Source organism: Scyliorhinus torazame, chromosome 8 (genome assembly GCF_047496885.1).
Source record: "Scyliorhinus torazame isolate Kashiwa2021f chromosome 8, sScyTor2.1, whole genome shotgun sequence".
Classification (NCBI taxonomy): domain Eukaryota; kingdom Metazoa; phylum Chordata; class Chondrichthyes; order Carcharhiniformes; family Scyliorhinidae; genus Scyliorhinus; species Scyliorhinus torazame.
Window position 1 is genome coordinate 14,347,436 of NC_092714.1, and position 22,371 is coordinate 14,369,806.

Genomic DNA, 22,371 nt, shown 5'->3' on the forward strand with positions numbered 1-22,371 from the left:
ACCTAGGTTTATCGTTCTAGAAGGCCCATTTTACAATTCTCATACTTGTATTTAGACCCATGTACAGCACCACTTCACTCTTCTCTCTATCTCTATAACCTCCCAGAGCCTTCCAAGATGTCTACGTTCTTCCAACTCTGGGCCGTCGTGCAACCCCCCATCTCATCCCACCTCAATTCACTGTATCATTGGCAGCTATGCCATCAACCATCTGGGTCTCGAGCTGTGGAATTGCTTTCTTAAACATCTTTTTCTCTGACTCTCCCCTTCTTACGACTGTCCTAAAGATCTGCCACATTGACCACTCTTTTAGAACCTCTCCCTCCTTTTATTGCTTAGTTTATTTTATGCCAGTTGTAAAGGTACAATTTGCCCGTGGAGAGGGTTTTTAGGTACAGGAGTATAACAAAATGAGGTGACACAGGAGGAGCCAAACTAGAGGAACCTTATTGGCCAGAACAAAACAAGGTGAGGGCAAGCAGGACCTGAGTTCAGGGAGTCATGGTCATTCCAGGAGAGGACACCATTCCGTCTGTTGAATCCATGCCAGTTCTCTGTCGAGCTGTCCAGTCACTTCCATTTCCCTGATCTACCATCAAAAGACCTGAAATTGTATTTCCTCAAGTGTCCATCCAATTTCTCTTTGAAAGGAAAGATAAACTTTAATATCACACTTAACCAACTGAAGAAAATACATGTGAATCCATGTCTCCAGCGGAAGGAGCCCTTGATAGTGGTGTAAGTGGAGGGGGGTGGGGTGCGGATTGGGCAACAGTAGCATATTCTGCAGTTGTCCTGAAAGATAAGAGTTGCAAAATAGGGATTGTGGGAATAAAATAGGGTATTTAAGAGCAAGCAATATCCCACCAGTTATCAGGGAGAGAAAAGCGGTGGAATTGTTAGAAATAGTGGAATGTCTTGGTGATTTGATTTGATTTATTATTGTCACATGTTTTAATATAGAGTGAAAAGTATTGTTTCTTGGATGCTGTGCAGACAGCGGGAAGGAAGGGGACACTGCAGAATGTAATGTTACAGTCATAGCTAGGGTGTAGAGAAAAGATCAATTTAATACAAGGTAGGTCCAATCAAAAGTCTGATGGCAGTGGGGAAGAAGCCGTTCTTGAGTCGGTTGGTACGTGGCCTCAAATTTTTGTATCTTTTTCCTGACGGAAGAAGGTGGAAGAGAGTATGTCCGGGGTGCGTGGGGTCTTTAATTATGCTGAGAGAAGCAAGAGTAGGAGGCATTGGTGGAGGCACTGTACAAGGCATTGGTGAGGCCGCACCTGGAGTATTGTGCACAGTATCTGTCCCCTTGTTTGAGGAAAGATGTAGTGGCATTGGAGGCAATGCAAAGGAGGTTCACTAGGTTGATTCCAGAGATGGTTCTGTCTTCTGAGGAGAGATTGAGCAGTTTAGGTCTGTGCTCTCTAGAGCTTAGAAGAATGAGGGGAGATCAAATTGAGGCATATAAGATGAAAAAGGGTGGGAAAATGTAGACGTGGGGCAGGTGCTTCCTCTTGTGGGGCGTCTAGAATGAGAAGCTATTGTTTTAGGATAAGGTGTAGCAGATTCAAAGCAGAGATGAGGAGAAGCTACTTCTCCCAAAGGGTTGTGAATCTGTGGAATTTGCTACCCCGGAGTATGGCGGATGCTGGGACAGTGAGTAAATTTAAGGAGGAGTTGGACAAATGTTTAATTAGTAATGGGTAGAAGGGTTACGGAGATCGGGCAAGATGATAGAGCAGAGGCCAGGATGGGATCAGCATTGATCGTACTGAACAGTGGAGCAGGCTGGAGAGGCTACGTTGCCTGCGCCTGCTCCTAGTTCTTATGTTCTAAGAAAGAACTATTCTGTGCAATTCCACCTTCCAGCTCTTGGTCTGTAGCTCTGTCAGAAACAGCACCTCAAGCACAAATCTGGTGCTGTTGATTAACAAGGGGATCAGGGGTTATGGGGAGAAGGCAGAAGAGTGCAGTTGAGGAACATATCAGCCATGATTGAATGGCTGAATTCTGCTCCTATATCTTACGGTCCTATGGCCTAGGAGAGAAAGAGAAAGCAGCAAAAAAGCTGCACGATGGCGCAGCCTCACAGCTCCAGTGTCCCAGGTTCAATTCCAGCCTCGGCTCACTGTCTGTGTGGAGTTTGCACGTTCTCCCCGTGTCTGTTTTGGTTTCCTCCGGGTGCTCCGGTTTCCTCCCACAGCCCAAAGATGTACAGGCCAGGTGGATTGGCCATGATAAATTACTCTTAGTGTCCAAAAAGGTTAAGTGGGGTTACGGGGTTAGGGTGAAGGCATCGGCTTGAGTCGGGTGCTCTTTCCAAGGGCCGGTGCAGACTCAATGGGCCGAGGTCTACTTCTGCGCTGTAAATTCTATGATCTATGAAGCTGTTGTCTTAAAAGTTGTGTTACGTTGCGGCAGAGAATCCCTCCTGACACCAAAAATCAGCAGCAGTAGATCTTCGAAAAGCTCATGTCAGAGGCGACTCTTTGGTGGGACTTGGGATTTGAAACATGAAAATTCAGACTGAGCAGCCCACCAATTGAAAAACCTGCTCTAAAGCTTCTTCGCAGTAAATACAGGGTCAGCATTAGGCTAACACTTCACCTGTGGTAGCAGAGTGTCTTGGGCTCCTGCATAACTTTCTGCCCAAGAGAGTGGCCAAGGTTCCAAGAGCTAGTGAGCCAATGGCCGGTCTAGTGCGTTGATGTGCAGTATTATTTTTTTTCTATTAGCACTACTCGGTTGTAGCTAATTGGGAATCAACATGTTGCCAATTACATTTCTGTTTGATTCTGTCAAAAATCAGTATCGCGGTGCTAATGAGGCATTAAACTGAGGCCCCACCGGCCCCCTCGGGCAAATGTAAAAGTTCCCTTGACGATATTCCGAAAAGAGCAGGGGGTTCTCTCTGGTCCTCTGCAGTACTGAAGCTACCTTCCTTGTTGCCCAGTGGTTCGGAATCAGCGTTTCACCATTTCAGCCTGGATTTAATACCAGCTCTAAGGAATTAACTTTGGCTCGCGAGGAACTTTTATTCCCCATCTCCTGTTGCTCTGAGAAGATGCTGGTGGATTTACAATATTTGTGTATCCAAGACATTGTCTTCCAGTATCAGGACATGTGCCTAAAATGGTGCTCTTGTAGCCACACTTGCGGCGACTTCGAAATTTCAGTTGCGCAGCACTGCCCCAGATGCTGTTTAAACCGTATGGGTGATTACATGTTTTTTTTGGAGTAGCGAATTTGCCGATTTGTGGCAGGCTGACCAAAACTATGAGACTGGACTTGATCGCATCTTAACCCAACATTCCCACGGGGTCAGTTTCAACCAAGAGTGCCTGAATAGTGTGAAGGAGCTGGAACTCTGATTGATTTTCAGTGATCTCCTACCAGCCTAACTGGCTGTACTGCCACCACGGTTGAAGTCAGTGGACTCAGCATGGGGCAGGGTCAAACCTGGTTTGTATGCATCTTTCCCTGCCTTCTCTTCAGCCAGCAATATCAAGCATGTGGGATAGGCAGGCGGAATGATATGTACTTGATTTCTAAACTGTACTGTTTGCTATTTGGTTTACAGAGTATATTTATAAATGTGAAATGATTCATTTTGGAAGGTCGAATTTGAATGCGGAATACAGGGTAAAAGGCAGGATTCTTGGAAGTGTGGAGGAACAGAGGGATCTTGGGGTCCACGTACATAGATCCCTGATAGGGTTGTTAAGAAGGCGTATGGTGTATTGGCTTTCATTAACAGGGGGATTGAGTTTAAGAGCAGCGAGGTTTTGCTGCTGTTTATGAAACCCTATTTAGACCACACTTGGAATATTGTGTCCAGTTCTAGTCGCCTCATTATAGGAAGGATGTGGATGCTTTGGAGAAGGTGCAGAGGAGATTTACCAGGATGCTGCCTGGACTGGAGGGCATGCCTTATGAAGAAAGGTTGAGGGAGCTAGGGATTTTCTCACTGGAGAGAAGAATGAAGAGAGGTGCCTTGATAGAGGTGTGCAAGGTGATGAGAGGCATGGATAGAGTGGATAGCCAGAGACTTTTCCCCAGGGTGAAAATGGCTGTCGTGAGGGGGCATAATGTTAAGGTAATTGGAGGGAGGTATTGGGGAGATGTCAGAGGTAAGTTCTTTAAACAGAGAGTGGTGGGTGTGTGGAATGCACTGCCAGCAGAGGTGGTGGAGTCAGAGTCATTAGGGACATTTAAGCGACTCTTGGACAGGCACATGGACAGCAGTATATTGAAGGGGTGTAGGTTAGGTTGATCTTAGATTAGGATAAGTGGTCGGCACAACATCGTGGGCTGAAGGGCCTGTACTGTGCTGTACTGTTCTATGTTCTATATTAAAAGAATCTTTTCTATTGCTCTCGCAGAGGAGTTTGATAAGGAAACTGGCCAGGTATTGACTGGAATGAACACCTTGCCGTGTGATTTGAAAGAGTACGTCAGAGATGACAACCGACGGTTTGAGAAGGAGCTGCAAGAATGGGACGCACAGCAGGAGAAAAAAGCCCTACAGGAAAAGATGGAGATACACACTACCCAGAGGGAGTCCACTGGAGCACCTACCTCAGGTGAGAGGTTTAAATGACTTTGCATCCTTATTTGTTGTTCTCTCAGTCGCAACTTCGTGATGCATGTTGATTTTATTTTGAGCCGCGTTTAGTCGATGTATTGAAGCACCATATTAAATTTCCGTATGTAAAAACGTGGGTCCAATTCCTGGTCTACATTAAATTGAGCTGAGTGCAACCAAGCCTTGCACTCTGGTCCTCCGCATCTATGAGCTGTTGAGAGGAAAAGTCAAGCCAGCCTCCTCGCACCCCCCGATGTCAGCCTGTTGGCTTTGGTTTGCAGGCAGCAGGCAGCTCCTGTGGGTGGACGCCTGTAGTGGGAACAGTATTGGGCTTGACTATACTGCCATCTGCTGATACTCTTTACCCGGAGAGTGGTTAGAATGTGGAAGTCATTACCATGTGGAATTGAGGCAAGTCCCCTTGATGCATTGAAAGGGCGAGATGGAGGCAGGATGTACTGACATGGTGCCCGTGGGAGCGTATGGTCCCTGAAACCTACTCTGCAATTCAGTGCTTATCCTCTGCCTCAACTCCACTTCCCCAGCCAGTGACCCCCTTGATTCCCTGAGAGACCAAAGACCCGCCGATCAAAACCATCTCGGATAGACAATTCCAAAGACTCGCAACCTTTTGAGTGAAGATGTTTCTACTCGCGTCAGTCATGAACTTACCCTGAGACTTTGACCCCCGGTTCTAAATTCACCAGTCAGTGGAAATAACCTTGTTGCTATGCCAAGCCCTTATGTTATCTGATACATTTCAATGAGATCGCCTCTCATTTTCCTAAACTCCAGGTGGTATGGAGACCCGATTGACTCAGTTTCGCATCATTCCAGGAGTCTCCAAAGAAAATATATTCTTCCTCTGGGTATGGAGCTACTCACAGCACTCCCCGGGGTACTCTAATCAAAGTGAGAAACAGGGTGTGAAAGAGGCTGATGTTGACTTTGATCGCTGGCATCGACCGTTTGGGCTGAATGTTTGGTTTCTGTGATGTAAACTTCTATGTACCTCTGAGATTAGCTATCAGTGCAGATTAGGAACCTGGAATCTTCTGTTCTGAATGACACCACCCCCGCCCCAGGCTTGCCAGTCGAGCAATCACAAAACCTTTCAGCTTATGGTTTGACATTTTGAGGTTTGAGATTTTGTTTCTGACGCTGGGCCATTAAGGCCATAGTGTAGGCTCATGCAGAGGGCAGCAAGTTGAAGGAGGCTTCAGAGGACTGTGTGTTCCTGCTGGATAAAAGCATTTTTCAGCACGTAAGGGAACAAGCTGAAAAAATGTTTTTTAAAATGCTCCCTTTTTTTGTTGTTGTTGCAGTACAAGGAAAAGAATTGGAATACTTGGAGCAGCCGTCAGCAAAAGATCCCTCGAAGGTTTGTGAAGGAGACACAGCAAGGACCGTCTCCAAAGCTGCCACAGAGTATGAAGACCGAGGTCCAGAGGCTGCACTGCAAGCGGTATGACTTGCAACAAGCCAACTTTTCTTTCCTATTTACTTATATCAAATAAAGAAATGCTGAATAGTTAATGCTAGGTCGGCTATTGCTCGCTAAGAAACGCCATTCGACCACTCCCATCCATCCTCTTTACCCACCCATTAAAAGCCACAATTTACTTGTGTTATATACAGGAGTTTTGTTACCCAGCAAAAGAGCAGTGATGTTTTCTCTCCCCTCCACTTCCTCTTGAATCTATTCCCTACAAAAACATCCATGGGCGCACAATGAAGATCTAATTCATCGCTTCTGAAACACGATAAGATTTTATGAGGTCGTGACATGGTCCCGTTTAAATTCAAGTTCCACCACTACTCCCCTGCCAATGCCCCTCTCCATTTCCCTCTATCCTTCCTTCCCAAGAATGTCAGCTCCCATCGGGAGTCAGTTCTGTCAGTGTCAGCCTGCTCCTTCCAGGAACCTTGCCCAAGCTGGCCTACCTAAACTGGCAGTCTCGGGGCGGAACCCGATTCCCCATCCTCGACCAGTATCTGCAGGCACACCTAACCAAAGCCCCTGGACAATTAAGGAAATGAGGACTGTGGCTTGGCTTGCCAGCTCGTCAGTCCAGTGGCATCGAAGACTTCCACTCCAAACTTGGCATAGACAGGCAGGTGAGAAGAACCAAGCGCAAGTCCTGTTGGTCTGTCCGGTTCGCCTACTCGCTGAATGAACTGCTGAAACGGGTTGTAAAGTATAAGCTGCGCAATTAACAGAGGTGCAGCACTCCTGTATATAATATGCTCTTAACAGTCTTTATGCTAATCTTTTTTTGTCCATTGTGCCATGTTTCATTTATGGAGCTCCAAGACTAGCCATGCCAGTGCAAACTTCAGTGTCCCACAGTTGTCATGTATTATTTCAAATCAAAACGCAGATGTACAAGAGTTAAAGAAGCCAATTTATATTCTTCCAATAAACTGATTCTGACATTCCTCCCGATACAATATTTTTCTGTGTTTTATTTTGGGGAGGGAGGGGCAGAAGTGGAGTTTGCAATCATGCTGTCGACCTCTGCTTTGTGCCTCATCTCCTCGCTGTAATTGTCGGGAACACTGATCGGAGGTCATGGGGCACAGGGCAGAGGTCAGTCGAGGCAGCGCACAAACCTTGTATTCTTAAAATTGACCATGGCTGTAAAGACCAGTTTGGTTTTCTAACCCTCTTCATCACACGGTAATAATATTTTACCAGTTATTTTACGCTGGTGTGCTTCTTTTGCTCCTTAACATGTGTGTTTGTATATATTTGCAAAAGAGGTTTATCTTGGGGAGAGGTTATAACTTTCACACCAACTGTGGAACAGTGTGGTTTAAATCTGCCCCATCAGTTGGGGAGTGGGTGGGGGTTGAGGGGCAGATCGGCTGAGCTTGATTCTTGTCCTCTGGAATGCTAGACCTGTCAACCGGTCTAGGTAAACGGGGCTCCTAATTCCCACTAGATGTTGTCCTGGAATAAAAGATGAACCTCCCACACATCCTTTCTAGCAATCCAGAAAGCATTGTGCTCTCTTGTATCTTGGTGAGCAGCAAGGTAACCCAGATGTGATGCCACTCTGGTAAAACCACACAACTGATGGGGCACTTTCTGGGGTGCAGAGGATCGTAGGTACTGCAGTTGCCATTATTGACTTGTCGAGTGACCAATGGTGACTGGTAGTGAGGCAGTTGGACATCATGTGGTGAAGCCGCCTTGGATATGTTCCGCAACCCTGCAATGTCGGAACTGTCTCTGAACACTTCACAGTCTGTTCAGCAAAGTACAAATTATATATTGTAGGGGCGGCACGGTGGCGCAGTGGTTAGCACTGCTGCCTCACGGCACCGAGGGCCCGGGTTCGACCCCGGTCCCGGGTCACTGTCCGTGTGGAGGTCGTACATTCTCCCCGTGTCTGGTGGGTCTCCCCCCACAACCCAAAAGATGTACAAGGGTCGGTTGATTGGCCACGCTAAATTGCCCCTTAATCGGAAAAATATCGGGTACATTAAATATATTTTTTTTAAATATTGTAGATTGAAGAGTTCATGGCCTGAAAGAGTAGGCATTGTGCATGAACTGAGCTACTGGTTTACAGTGACTAATTGTTCAATAATTCTAGTAAATGCTTGGGAATCCAATGTTTCGGAATTCCTGTGACAACTGTAAGCCAGTGTCCCAGGGGTTGCTTGAAGTTAAAATCACCCAGTTAATGAGGTAACACAGCTTGTTGGGTTGCTTGTAGGTTTAAGCTGAGTCTGTTAGTTTATTAGCACTGATTCCAAACTACATCAGGACCACCACGGTTCCTCTGCTGGCCTGGGGATGAGAAATTGAACCCAGATCCTTGAGGGTCCGATCGTGGTGGTCAGTGAAGATCCAAGGGTTGTAATCCAGGGCGCAGTAGCCCCGTACATTTTCTTTTTGCTAATCCAGAGATGTGAATTGAAATCCCAACATGGCAGTGGGAGAATTTTAATCCAATTAACTAAATAAATCTGGAACAAAAGGCTCATGAAGACCATGAAACTACTAGATTGTCTTAAAAGCTCATCTGGTTTAAAAAGGTCCTCTGGAGAATTAAATGATTCATCCTCGCCTGGCCTGGCCGGGATGCGACTCCAGATCCACAACAATGTGGTTGATTGTTAATTACCCTCTGGAACGGTCTAATGAAGTCAGTCCGTTGTATTCAGGAAAGTGGCTCACGCCCGCGGGCACTTAGGAATGGGCAACAAATTGCTGGCCTTGGCAACGACGTCACACCCTGTAAATAGTTTTTTTCAAAAAGCGGTAAAAGGTCACCTCGATATCCTGGTTCATTCAATAGGAGCCAGGAAGGAAAGTTACAAGGTTATGGTTTTGAGTCACGTGTGCACCTGGGCTCAGCTGCTTATTTTATGTTTACACCCTCAGCTCATGTAAAACTTCCTGTTTCTTTGTTATTGGGGACGTCGGTGTTGCTGGCCAGGCTGACGTTTATCGCCCATTTCTAATTGCCCCGCGAAGGTGGTGTGGGCCACTGCCTTGTAATGCTCGTAATCGTTTGATGCAACTGATTGACCTGTCAGGCCACTTTAGTTAAGAGGCAGTTGTACAGGATTGGAACTAGACTTTACATATAGGCCAGACAGGGTGTGAGTACCAGGCTGTCTTCCCTAAAGCAGCATTTCGTGTTCATTACCTCTGCTTGACCCTTGATAAGCCTTGCATTTGAAGAGCAAAGTGATAATTAGGGTCACTTACTATATTAGGGGCCGAACCCTGTAGGTAGGCTTTCACCTAAACTACTTTTAATTCCTAGCCTCAGACAGTTTGCTCTGCTAGTGGACAACTGAAGTGCTTTCCCCTGGGCACAACCCAAATTTTGTTAAATTAAAGAACAGAGGCAAAGGGTAGTTGTCATGTTCACCGTACGGGAGACCCACAGTTGAAAAGAGCAAAGGTGAGGCAGCTGAATAGCATAGGTTAATTTAGCTGTTTTAGCAAGTAGTGTATACTCTGGAATCCCCTTCTGTATAAATATCACCATCCCATGGACACAGCTAAATCCCACAAGGATGTCCCCATGCCTCTGGGGTGGCTGCATTTCCTAATGCAGATCTCTATCACTCCCTAATAAATGCACTCTCCAACACTAAGCTTGGTGCCCCTAATTCATATTATTCTACAAAAGTTTACTGGCTATTTTCTCAGTCTGCAAGCGAGCGGAGTAAAAAGCTCCACATGTCCAATATTGCACTTGGGTCAGATTCCAGTGACCACACTTGTTGCCACACTACCCCCCCGCCCCCCCCCCAAAAGATATTGTGGGAATGTTGTGCCTGGTATCGTGACCTTACTCACCTTGTGCAGGAGATGGTGGTTGGGATTGGCCGACACATTTTATGTAGTATGTTTGGAGGAGAGAAGTGCCCTGAATTCATATATTGTTGATGTACCTCAGGTTCTGTGACTGTTTTGTGTTTTTTAGTACATGTGCACGTATATTATAAAATTGCACTTGTTTGCAGTTGCGGACAGAATTAGATTTTGTCAGTACATCTCCGCTATTAATCCCCACCTGTCCTGATGTGAATGCTCGCTGTCCGTAAATTGCAACCGCTTGCTGTTCTGCAGCCGCTATCATCTTGTCATCACCATCATCACCGCGCTGTGGCTGTGTTTTAAGCCTCCTTTCAAGCCTCCTTTCTCCCCGTTCATTCTAACCTTCCACCTGCTCCTCCATGAAGGCTTCTCACTGTTGTACACTGAATGTAGAATGCTGTATGTCCTGTCAATCCTGCTCATGATGCAGCACAGAGTAGGGGGAAGCAGTGTGAATGGCCTCTCCTGCGGGGATCAGGAGATGTACTTCTTCCCGATTTTACAAGTTGCCGTGACTGTATTCTATATTTTTCTTTTGCCTCTCTTCGTCCCGGTTAACAGTGCTTTCTCCAGATTCGCCTGAAGTAAGGGGGTGACAATCTACAGAGAAGGTTTCATTTAGGACGTGCACCTGTTTTCTGCTCTTGATTCACCCAACTTAAGTTCTTCATTTGCCATCACGACTAGTGACCGATCAGTAATCACTTGTAAATTAATAGTGTGAGCAACAGCAGTGATGCTTTTTACTTTCTGCTTGTGCGCTGACCCCCTGGAAACATCTCTCACTCCCAGGGAGACCCTATAAGTACGGCCTCTCTCGGAGAGGTAGTGGTGGGGATGGGGTGAGGTACAGAGATGGGGTGATCCTGGATTAAGTGGCTCATTCCTGAGGAATTGCTCCAAATAGTGTCTCACCTCCAGGGAGACTCCTGCAAAATAGTGCCAAGCTCCAGAGAAATCACTGGAAATACTGTCACAATACCGGATAATGCCTGCATGTACTATCACACTGTCCCTCCTAGTCTTCCTCTTCTGCTCCCCCCCCCCCCGCCCCACAAACACACCTACCCCCTCACCCCTGAACATCCCCTCTGCCTGTCCCTTCCCTCCTTTCTAATTACTCCCTCCCCAGCTCTCCTCTCTTGAACCTCCCACTTCCCATCCCTCCCTCTGCCTCTGCACCGTCTCACCTCCCCCTCTTCCCTTCCTCCCCACTTCTTTCCTCCATCGACCTCTCCTGTCCCCCACCTCTCCTTTCCCTCCCAAAATCCCCACCTTCCCTCCCCTCCCTCCCCCATGAATATGTTGCTGTTTTTCAGCTATTAACACGTCAGTAGTTGCAATTAACTCTGGCCTCCTGACCGTAAACTGTCTGGTAAAACCACTGATATTGTTTTGACGCTCTAATTCACTGATTTCCATTTTCTCTGACCCTCTTCCTCGGTGTGTGCCTTTTACATAATTTGCTTGTTTTACACTTTTCAAACTTCTTCCAGCCTTTTACCCTGAGCCAGAGGAGAAAACTGTCAGCTTTGCATTTGGTGTATTGCTGTAGGAGTCATTCTTGGCCACTGGGTGGTGCTGTGTGGCAACCCATTCAATCTTTGCAGTATTTGATCATGCTGGTTTAAACAAGTTGGTGCTGTGACACAGTGTGATTGGGCGTGGGTTTATACCAGTGATTTGTCCAAACACCCACTCAGCAAATGCAACCAGACACCGTCGAGAGAATTCAAACATCCGCTTCCTTCTTTCCTTGGCGCCGGGCCCGACTGAGGTGTTGGGGAGGATGGAGGATCAGTAAATGACAGAAGAATGGTTGAATGTATAATTTCTTGTTTAATAAAGGCGCAAATGATGAAAGCATTTTTCCAAAGCACCTCCGAAATCTGCGACCATCCGTGGAACGATATCACCGTAGCTTCACTGTTGCGCCCTGAGTGTACCTCCACCATGAACCCCGCCTAACAGCACTGTGAGTGTACCTCCACCATGAGACTCCCTCTGCCTAACAGCACTGTGAGTGTACCTCCACCATGAGACTCCCTCTGCCTAACAGCACTGTGAGTGTACCTCCACCATGAGACTCCCTCTGCCTAACAGCACTGTGAGTGTACCTCCACAATGGGACTCCCTCTGCCTAACAGCACTGTGAGTGTACCTCCACTATGGGACCACCTCTGACCAACAGTACTGTGTGTGCACCTCCACCATGAACCCGTCCTCCTAACAGCACTGTGTCTGCCTCCACCATGGGACCCCCTCTGTTTTGTGAAGGGTAGGTCGTGTCTCACAAACCTTATTGAGTTCTTTGAGAAGGTGACCAAACAGGTGGATGAGGGTAAAGCAGTTGATGTGGTGTACATGGATTTCAGTAAAGCGTTTGATAAGGTTCCCCACGGTAGGCTACTACAGAAAATACGGAGGCATGGGATTCAGGGTGATTTAGCAGTTTGGATCAGAAATTGGCTAGCTGGAAGAAGACAAAGGGTGGTGGTTGATGGGAAATGTTAAGACTGGAGTCCAGTTACTAGTGGTGTACCACAAGGATCTGTTTTGGGGCCACTGCTGTTTGTCATTTTTATAAGTGACCTGGAGGAGGGCGTAGAAGGATGGGTGAGTAAATTTGCAGATGACACTAAAGTCGGTGGAGTTGTGGACAGTGCGGAAGGATGTTACAAGTTACAGAGGGACATAGATAAGCTGCAGTGCTGGGCTGAGAGGTGGCAAATGGAGTTTAATGCAGAAAAGTGAGAGGTGATTCATTTTGGAAGGAATAACAGGAAGACAGTGTACTGGGCTAACGGTAAGATTCTTGGCAGTGTGGATGAGCAGAGAGATCTCGGTGTCCATGTACATAGATCCCTGAAAGTTGCCACCCAGGTTGAGAGGATTGTTAAGAGGGCGTACGGTGTGTTAGCTTTTATTGGTAGAGGGATTGAGTTTCGGAGCCATGAGGTCATGTTGCAGCTGTACAAAACTCTGGTGCGGCCGCATTTGGAGTATTGCGTGCAATTCTGGTCGCCGCATTATAGGAAGGATGTGGAAGCATTGGAAAGGGTGCAGAGGAGATTTACCGGAATGTTGCCTGGTATGGAGGGAAGATCTTATGAGGAAAGGCTTGAGGGACTTGAGGCTGTTTTCGTTAGAGAGGTGACTTGATTGAGGCATACAAGATGATCAGAGGATTGGATAGGGTGGACAGTGAGCGCCTTTTTCCTCGGATGGTGATGTCTAGCACGAGGGGACATAGCTTTAAATTGAGGGGTGATAGATATAATACAGATGTCAGAGGTAGGTTCTTTACTCAGAGAGTAGTAATGGCGTGGAATGCCCTGCCTGCAACAGTAGTGGACTCGCCAACACTAAGGGCATTCAAATGGTCATTGGCTAGACATATGGACGATAAGGGAATAGTGTAGATGGGCTTTAGAGTGGTTTCACAGGTAGGCGCAACATCGAGGGCCTGTACTGCACTGTAATGTTCTATGTTCTAACTGCACTGTGGGTGTACCTCCACCATGGGACCTCCTCTGCCTAACAGCAGTGTGTGTGTACCTCCACCATGGGACCCTATCCTGCCTAACAGCAGTGTGCGTGTGTCTCCAGCATGGATCCCCGCCGTACAGCACGCTGGATTTGCCTCCAGCATGGATCCCTGCCAAGCAGCACGATGGATGTACCTCCAGCATGGATCCCACTGCCTAAGGCACTGTGGGTCTACCCCGACCATGCACTGGTTCAAGGCGGTAGCTCCCCACCCCCTTCTCGAGAACAATTCGGGATGAGTAACAAATGCTGGCCTTCCAGTGACACTCGCATCCCCGGAATGAATATTTGAAAATATTTAGCGAAATGGTTATGAGGCCAGAACTAGGGCGGCCATGCTCGCAGTAAAAGGAGAGCCCAGCATTACCTTCATTGTGATTGTTCAGTTAGCAGCGATCACATTGGGTATGACTGAATAGCAGGGACCAGACCATGCCAGGTTGAGGTCCTGGCCTGGACTGATTTATTCCTCTCGGCTTTGTGACATTCGGAACACAACCTCAGCACTGTGCTTGGAAGTGGCTGTGAGGTGAGGATAGGGCCCGACTTGGCTGAGATGTCCTTGGCGTCGAAATGCCCCGCGTGCACCCCTGCTTCAATCACCCGCATGAAGGCTACATATCTAGGCTCAGTGGTCGCAGGAGCCGCCACCATTAAGGGGGGGGGGGGCGTGGGAGAATAAAGTGACACAGAAAAGTGAAGCTGCTCTTGGAGTAGCGGTTGGAAAGAAATGAGCCCTTTGTGGAATCAGTGCTGTGTTTTGTGACCCTCCATCTTTTCTTTTCCCTGTGCCCTCCACCACATCCTGACCTTGCCCTTCTCCTGTAGGGGTCTACTGCAGCTTCCCCCAAGCCTGGTTCCCGCCAGCGTGTGGTTGAGGTGGAGATCCCCCAAATAGGAAGGTTGGTCATAGAGTCAGAGGAAGGCGGTTATGATGATGAGGTATCTACCCAGTGCCTGGCCACATATAATTGACCAGATAGCATGCGGGCGTTTGTTGCATGGCACTCAAATGGGCATGTTTCTGTGGACTACAGTGCATAGGAGTGCAAGAGTTACCATTCAAGTGATATAAAAAAAGTAACTCCAGTTGTGCAGGGTAGGCGAGGCATGTTACAAATTGTAGGACTGTGAAAAAGGCACATTAAACAATGTAGGGTATGGGGGAGGAGGCATGATGCAATTTGTGATGGGGCCAGGACAGGTCATGCAATGCACTGTGGGGAAGAGGACAGAATATACAATGCTAGGTAGGGGAGAGGACTTATATAATGCAGGGTAAGTGAAACAACACATTTTACAATGCAGGGTAAGGGAGAGGACACACTGTACGATGCAGAGTAAGTACAAGGGCACATTCTAAAATGCATATGGGAGAAGATACATTATACAATGCAGGGTATGGGACACATACAATGCAGGGTAAGGGAGAGATATTGTACAGTGCAGGGTAAGGGAGAGACATTATACAATGCTGCGTAGGGGTGAGGACACATTCTACATTGCAGGGTAAGGGAAAGGACACCTATAATGCAGGGGAAGGGAGGATTCATTATACATTACAGGGTATGGGTGACGATATAGAATGCAGGGTTACAGTGAGGACACATAGAATGCAGGGTATGAGAGAGGACACATAGAATGCAGTGTAACGGCAAGGACACATTATACAACGTAGAATGAGGGAGAGGAAACATTAAAGAATGCAGGGTAAGAGAGAAGACACGTTATATAAGGCAGGGGATGGGAGAGGACACAGAATGCAGGGTAAGAGAGAGAACACATTATAGAATGCAGGGTAAAAGAGAGGACACTTACAATGTAGGATTTGGAAGAAGACACATACAATGCAGGATAAGGGAGCAGAAACATACAATGCAGGGTATGGGAGAGGACACAGAATGCAGCTTATGGGAGAGGAAACACTATAGAATGCAGAGTATGCACGAGGAATCATTATTGAATGCAGGGTAAGGCAGAGAACGCACTACAGGGCAGGGTATGGGAGAGGACACATTCTACAATGCAGGATTTGGGAGAGGACGCATAAAATGCAGGGTAACAGTGAGGACACCGAATGCAGGGTAACAGTGAGGGCAGAGAATGCAGGGTATGGGAGAGGTCACATTATAGAATGCAGTGTAACGGCAGAGACACATACAATGCAGGGTAAGGGGGATGAAACGTTACAGGATGCAGAATAACAGCGAGGACACATTATACATTGCAGTGTATGGGAGAGGAAACAAATATTGCAGGGTATGGGAGAGGAAACATACATTGCAGGGTTTGGGAAAAGACAACAATGCAGTGCGAGGATAGTACACATACAGGATAAGGGAGAGGACACATACAATGCAGGGTAAGAGGACACATACAATGATGGGTAAGGGAGAAGACTCATTGTATGATGCAGGATTTGGAAGAGGGCACATTATAGAATGCAGGGTAACAGCGAGGACACATAGAATGCAGGGTAAGGCAGAGGAAACAATGCAGAGTAACAGCAAGGGCACATTATTGAATGCAGGGGAAGGGAGAGGACACGTTACAGAATGCAGGGTAAGGGAGAGGACGCATTATACATTGCAGGGTTTGGAAGAGGACACATTATACATTGCAGGGTTTAGGAGAGGACAACAATGCAGAGTAGGGGAGAGGATACATTATACAATGCAGGGTAGGGGAGAGGACACATTATAGAATGCAGGGTAGGGGAGAGACACAATGCAGGGTAGGGGAGATGACACATTATAGAATGCAGGGTAGGGGAGAGACACAATGCAGGGTAGGGGAGAGGACACATTATAGAATGCAGGGTAGGGGAGAGACAACGCAGGGCAGGGGAGAGGACACATTTTGGATGCAGGGTAAGGGAAAGGACACATTATAGAATGCAGGGTATGGGAGAGGACACATTATACATTGCAGGGTAAGGGAAATGACACATTATACATTGCAGGGTATGGGAGAGGACACATTATACATTACAGGGTAAGGGAGAGGACACATTATACATTACAGGGTAAGGGAGAGGGCACATACAATACAGGTTATGGGAGAGAGCACATTATACATTGCAGGGTATGGGAGAGGACACATTATACATTACAGGGTAAGGGAGAGGGCACATACAATACAGGTTATGGGGGAGAGGACACATTATACATTACAGGGTACGGGAGAGGGCACATACAATACAGGTTATGGGAGAGAGCACATTATACATCGCAGGGTATGGGAGAGGACGCATTATACATTACAGGGTACGGGAGAGAGCACATTATACATTACAGGGTAAGGGAGAGGACACATTATACATTACAGGGTACGGGAGAGGGCACATTATACATTACAGGGTATGGGAGAGGACACATTATACATTACAGGGTATGGGAGAGGACACATTACAGGGTGCGCGAGAGGACACATTATACATTACAGGGTATGGGAGAGGACACATTGCAGGGTAAGGGAGAGGAAACATACATTGCAGGGTTTGGGAAAAGACAACAATGCAGTGCGAGGATAGTACACATACAGGATAAGGGAGAGGACACATACAATGCAGGGTAAGAGGACACATTATACAATGATGGGTAAGGGAGAAGACTCATTGTATGATGCAGGATTTGGAAGAGGGCACATTATAGAATGCAGGGTAACAGCGTGGACACATAGAATGCAGGGTAAGGCAGAGGAAACAATGCAGAGTAACAGCGAGGGCACATTATTGAATGCAGGGGAAGGGAGAGGACACATTATAGAATGCAGGGTATGGGAGAGGACACATACAATGCAGGGTAGGGGAGAGGACACATTTTGGATGGAGGGTGAGGGAGAGGACACATTATAGAATGCAGGGTAGGGGAGAGGACACATTATAGAATGCAGGGTATGGGAGAGGACACAGAATGCAGGGTAGGGGAGAGGACACATAGAATGCAGGGCATGGGAGAGGACACATAGAATGCAGGGTAGGGGAGAGACACAATGCAGGGTAGGGGAGAGGACACATAGAATGCAGGGTATGGGAGAGACACATAGAATGCAGGTCAGGGGAGAGGACACATTTTGGATGCAGGGTAAGGGAACGGACACATTATAGAATGCAGGGTATGGGAGAGGACACATACAATACAGGTTATGGGAGAGAGCACTTTATACATTGCAGGGTATGGGAGAGGACACATACATTACAGGGTACGGGAGAGAGCACATTATACATTACAGGGTATGGGAGAGGACACATATACATTACAGGATATGGGAGAGGACACATTATACAATGCAGTGTTTGGGAGAGGACACATTATACAATGCAGTATTTGGGAGAGGACACATTACAGGGTACGGGAGAGGACACATTATACAATGCAGTGTTTGGGAGAGGACACAACAATGCAGTGTAAGGGCGAGGACACATACATTGCAGTGGAGGGTAGAGGACATATTATACATTGCAGGGTAAGGGGGAGGTCACATTATACATTGCAGGGTATGGGAGACGGCACATTATTCAATGCAGGTTATGGGTAAAGGCACATTATACATTGCAGTGTAAGGGGGTGGACACATAAAATTCAGGATGCGGAGGACACATTACAGAATGCAGGGTACGGGAGAGGACACATTATACATTGCAGGGTTTGGGAGAGGACAACAATGCAGGGTAGGGGAGAGGACACAATGCAGGGTAGGGGAGAAGACAACAATGCAGGGTAGGGGAGAGGACAACAATGCAGGGTAGGGGAGAGGATACATTTTGGATGCAGGGTAAGGGAGAGACACATACAATGCAGGGTAGGGGAGTGGACAACAATGCAGGGTAGGGGAGAGATACATTTTGGATGCAGGGTAGGGGAGAGGATAAATTTTGGATGCAGGGTAAGGGAGAGGACACATACAATGCAGAGTAGGGGAGAGGACAACAATGCAGGGTAGGGGAGAGGACAACAATGCAGGGTAGGGAAGTGGACAACAATGCAGGGTAGGGGAGAGGACAACAATGCAGGGTAGGGAAGAGGACAACAATGCAGGGAAGGGGAGAGGACAACAATGCAGGGTAGGGGAGAGGATACATTTTGGATGCAGGGTAAGGGAGAGACACCTACAATACTGGGTAAGGGAGAGACCGATACAATGCAGGGTAGGGGAGAGGACACACAAAGCAGGGTAGGGGAGAGACACATACAATGCAGGGTAAGGGAGAGACACGTACAATGCAGAGTAGGGGAGAGGACACGTACAATGCAGGGTACGGGAGAGGACACATACAATGCAGGGTAAGGGAGAGACACATACAATGCAGGGTAGGGGAGAGGACACATTCAATGCAGGGTAAGGGAGAGACACATACAATGCAGGGTTTGGGAGAGGGCAACAATGCAGGGTAAGGGAGAGACACATACAATGCAGGGTAAGGGCGAGACACATACAATGCAGGGTAGGGGAGAGACACATACAATGCAGGGTAGGGGAGAGACACATACGATGCAGCTTAGGGAAGAGGACACATACGATGCAGCTTAGGGGAGAGGACACATACAATGCAGGGTAAGGGAGAGACACATACAATGCAGGGTAAGGGAGAGACACATACAATGCAGGGTAGGGGAGAGGACACATACAATGCAGGGTAAGGGAGAGACGCATACAATGCAGGGTAAGGGAGAGACACATACAATGCAGCTTAGGGGAGAGGACACATACGATGCAGCTTAGGGGAGAGGACACATACAATGCAGGGTAAGGGAGAGACACATACAATGCAGGGTAAGGGAGAGACACATACAGTGCAGGGTAGGGGAGAGGACACATACAATGCAGGATAGGGGAGAGGACACATGCAATGCAGGGTAAGGGAGAGACACATACAATGCAGGGTAAGGGAGAGACACATACAATGCAGGGTAAGGGAGAGACACATACAATGCAGGGTAAGGGAGAGACACATACAATGCAGAGTAGGGGAGAGACACATACAATGCAGGGTAAGGGAGAGACACATACAATGCAGGGTAAGGGAGAGACACATACAATGCAGGGTAAGGGAGAGACACATACAATGCAGCTTAGGGGAGAGGACACATACATACAATGCAGGGTAAGGGAGAGACACATACAATGCAGGGTAAGGGAGAGACACATACAGTGCAGGGTAAGGGAGAGACATATACAATGCAGGGTAAGGAGGAGACACATACAATGCAGGGAGAGACACACACAATGCAGGGTAGGGGAGAAGACATACAAGAAGGGTCGGGGAATGAACACATAGAATGCAGCTTATGGGAGACGGCACATAAAATTCAGGGTATGGAAGAGGTCACGTTATGCAATGCAGGATAAGGCAGAGGACACATACATTACAGGGTACGGGGAGGACACATTATAGATTGCAGGGCACGGAAGAGGGCATATTATACAAGGCAGCGTAACAGCGAAGACACATAGAATGCAGGATTTGGGCGAGGCCACATAGAATGCAGTGTAACGGGAAGGACACATTATACAATGCAGGTATGGGAGAGGACACATTATACATTACAGGGTACGGGAGAGGACAACATACATTGCACGGTACGGGAGAGGACACATTATACATTGCAGGGTATGGGAGAGGACAAATTATACTTTACAGGGTATGGGAGAGGACACATTATACATTGCAGGGTATGGGAGAGGACACATTATACATTACAGGGTATGGGAGAGGACACATTATACATTACAGGGTATGGGAGAGGACACATTATACATTGCAGGGTATGGGAGAGGACATATTATACATTGCAGGGTATGGGAGAGGACACATTATACATTGCAGGGTATGGGAGAGGACACATTATACATTACAGGGTATGGGAGAGGACACATTATACATTACAGGGTATGGGAGAGGACACATTATACATTGCAGGGTATGGGAGAGGACACATTATACATTGCAGGGTATGGGAGAGGACACATTATACATTGCAGGGTATGGCAGAGGACACATTATACATTACAGGGTATGGGAGAGGACACATTATACATTACAGGGTATGGGAGAGGACACATTATACATTGCAAGATATGGGAGAGGACACATTATACATTACAGGGTATGGGAGAGGACAACATACATTGCACGATACGGGAGAGGACACATTATACATTGCAGGGTATGGGAGAGGACACATTATACATTACAGGGTATGGGAGAGGACACATTATACATTGCAGGGCATGGGAGAGGACACATTAGACATTGCAGGGTATGGGAGAGGACACATACATTACAGGGTAAGGGAGAGGACACATTATGCATTGCAGGGTATGGGAGAGGACACATTATACATTACAGGGTATGGGAGAGGACACATTATACATTGCAGGGTATGGGAGAGGACACATTAGACATTGCAGGGTATGGGAGAGGACACATACATTACAGGGTAAGGGAGAGGACACATTATGCATTGCAGGGTATGGGAGAGGACACATTATACATTACAGGGTATGGGAGAGGACACATTATACATTGCAGGGTATGGGAGAGGACACATTAGACATTGCAGGGTATGGGAGAGGACACATACATTACAGGGTAAGGGAGAGGACACATTATACATTACAGGGTAAGGGAGAGGACACATACAATATAGGTTATGGGGGAGAGATCATTATACATTGCACGGTATGGGAGAGGACACATTATACATTACAGGGTATGGGAGAGGACACATTATACATTACAGGGTACGGGAGAGGACACATTATACATTACAGGGTATGGGAGAGGACACATTACAGGGTATGGGAGAGGACACATTATACATTACAGGGTACGGGAGAGGACACATTATACATTACAGGGTATGGGAGAGGATACATTACAGGATACGGGAGAGGACACATTATACAATGCAGTATTTGGGAGAGGACACATTACAGGATACGGGAGAGGACACATTATACAATGCAGTGTTTGGGAGAGGACACAACAATGCAGTGTAAGGGCGAGGACACATGCATTGCAATGGAGGGTAGAGGACATATTATACATTGCAGGGTAAGGGGGAGGTCACATTATACATTGCAGGGTATGGGAGACGGCACATTATACAATGCAGGGTATGGGTGAATGCACATTATACATTGCAGTGTAAGGGGGTGGACACATAAAATTCAGGATGCGGAGGACACATTACAGAATGCAGGGTATGGGAGAGGACACATTATACATTGCAAGGTTTGGGAGAGGACAACAATGCAGGGTAGGGGAGAGGACACAATGCAGGGTAGGGGAGAGACACGTACAATGCAGAGTAGGGGAGAGGACACGTACAATGCAGGGTACGGGAGAGGACACATACAATGCAGGGTTTGGGAGAGGACAACAATGCAGGGTAAGGGAGAGACACATACAATGCAGGGTAGGGGAGAGGACACATTCAATGCAGGGTAAGGGAGAGGACACATACAATGCAGGGTAAGGGAGAGACACATACAATGCAGGGTAAAGGAGAGACACATACAATGCAGGGTAAGGGAGAGACACATACAATGCAGGGTAAGGGAGAGACACATACAATGCAGGGTTTGGGAGAGGACAACAATGCAGGGTAAGGGAGAGACACATACAATGCAGGGTAAGGGCGAGACACGTACAATGCAGGGTAGGGGAGAGACACAATGCAGGATAGGGGAGAGACACATACGATGCAGCTTAGGGGAGAGGACACATACGATGCAGCTTAGGGGAGAGGACACATACAATGCAGGGTAAGGGAGAGACACATACAATGCAGGGTAGGGGAGAGGACACATACAATGCAGGGTAAGGGAGAGACGCATACAATGCAGGGTAAGGGAGAGACACATACAATGCAGCTTA

At 47.3% G+C, this 22,371-nt stretch overlaps 1 protein-coding gene across 5 annotated transcripts in view; it reads left to right on the forward strand.

Moving 5' to 3' along the window:
• usp25 (ubiquitin specific peptidase 25) overlaps positions 1-22,371 on the forward strand; it is a 204,646-nt gene that overhangs the window by 108,301 nt on the left and 73,974 nt on the right. For 3 of the 5 annotated variants that reach the window (XM_072513114.1, XM_072513115.1, XM_072513117.1), the window contains exons 17-18: positions 4,389-4,589; positions 5,917-6,056. In XM_072513114.1, coding sequence (XP_072369215.1) covers positions 4,389-4,589; positions 5,917-6,056 — 341 coding nt within the window. Of the gene's footprint in view, positions 1-4,388; positions 4,590-5,916; positions 6,057-14,315; positions 14,430-22,371 lie in introns of all 5 variants that reach the window. The other 2 variants (XM_072513112.1, XM_072513113.1) reach the window with 1 other exon arrangement.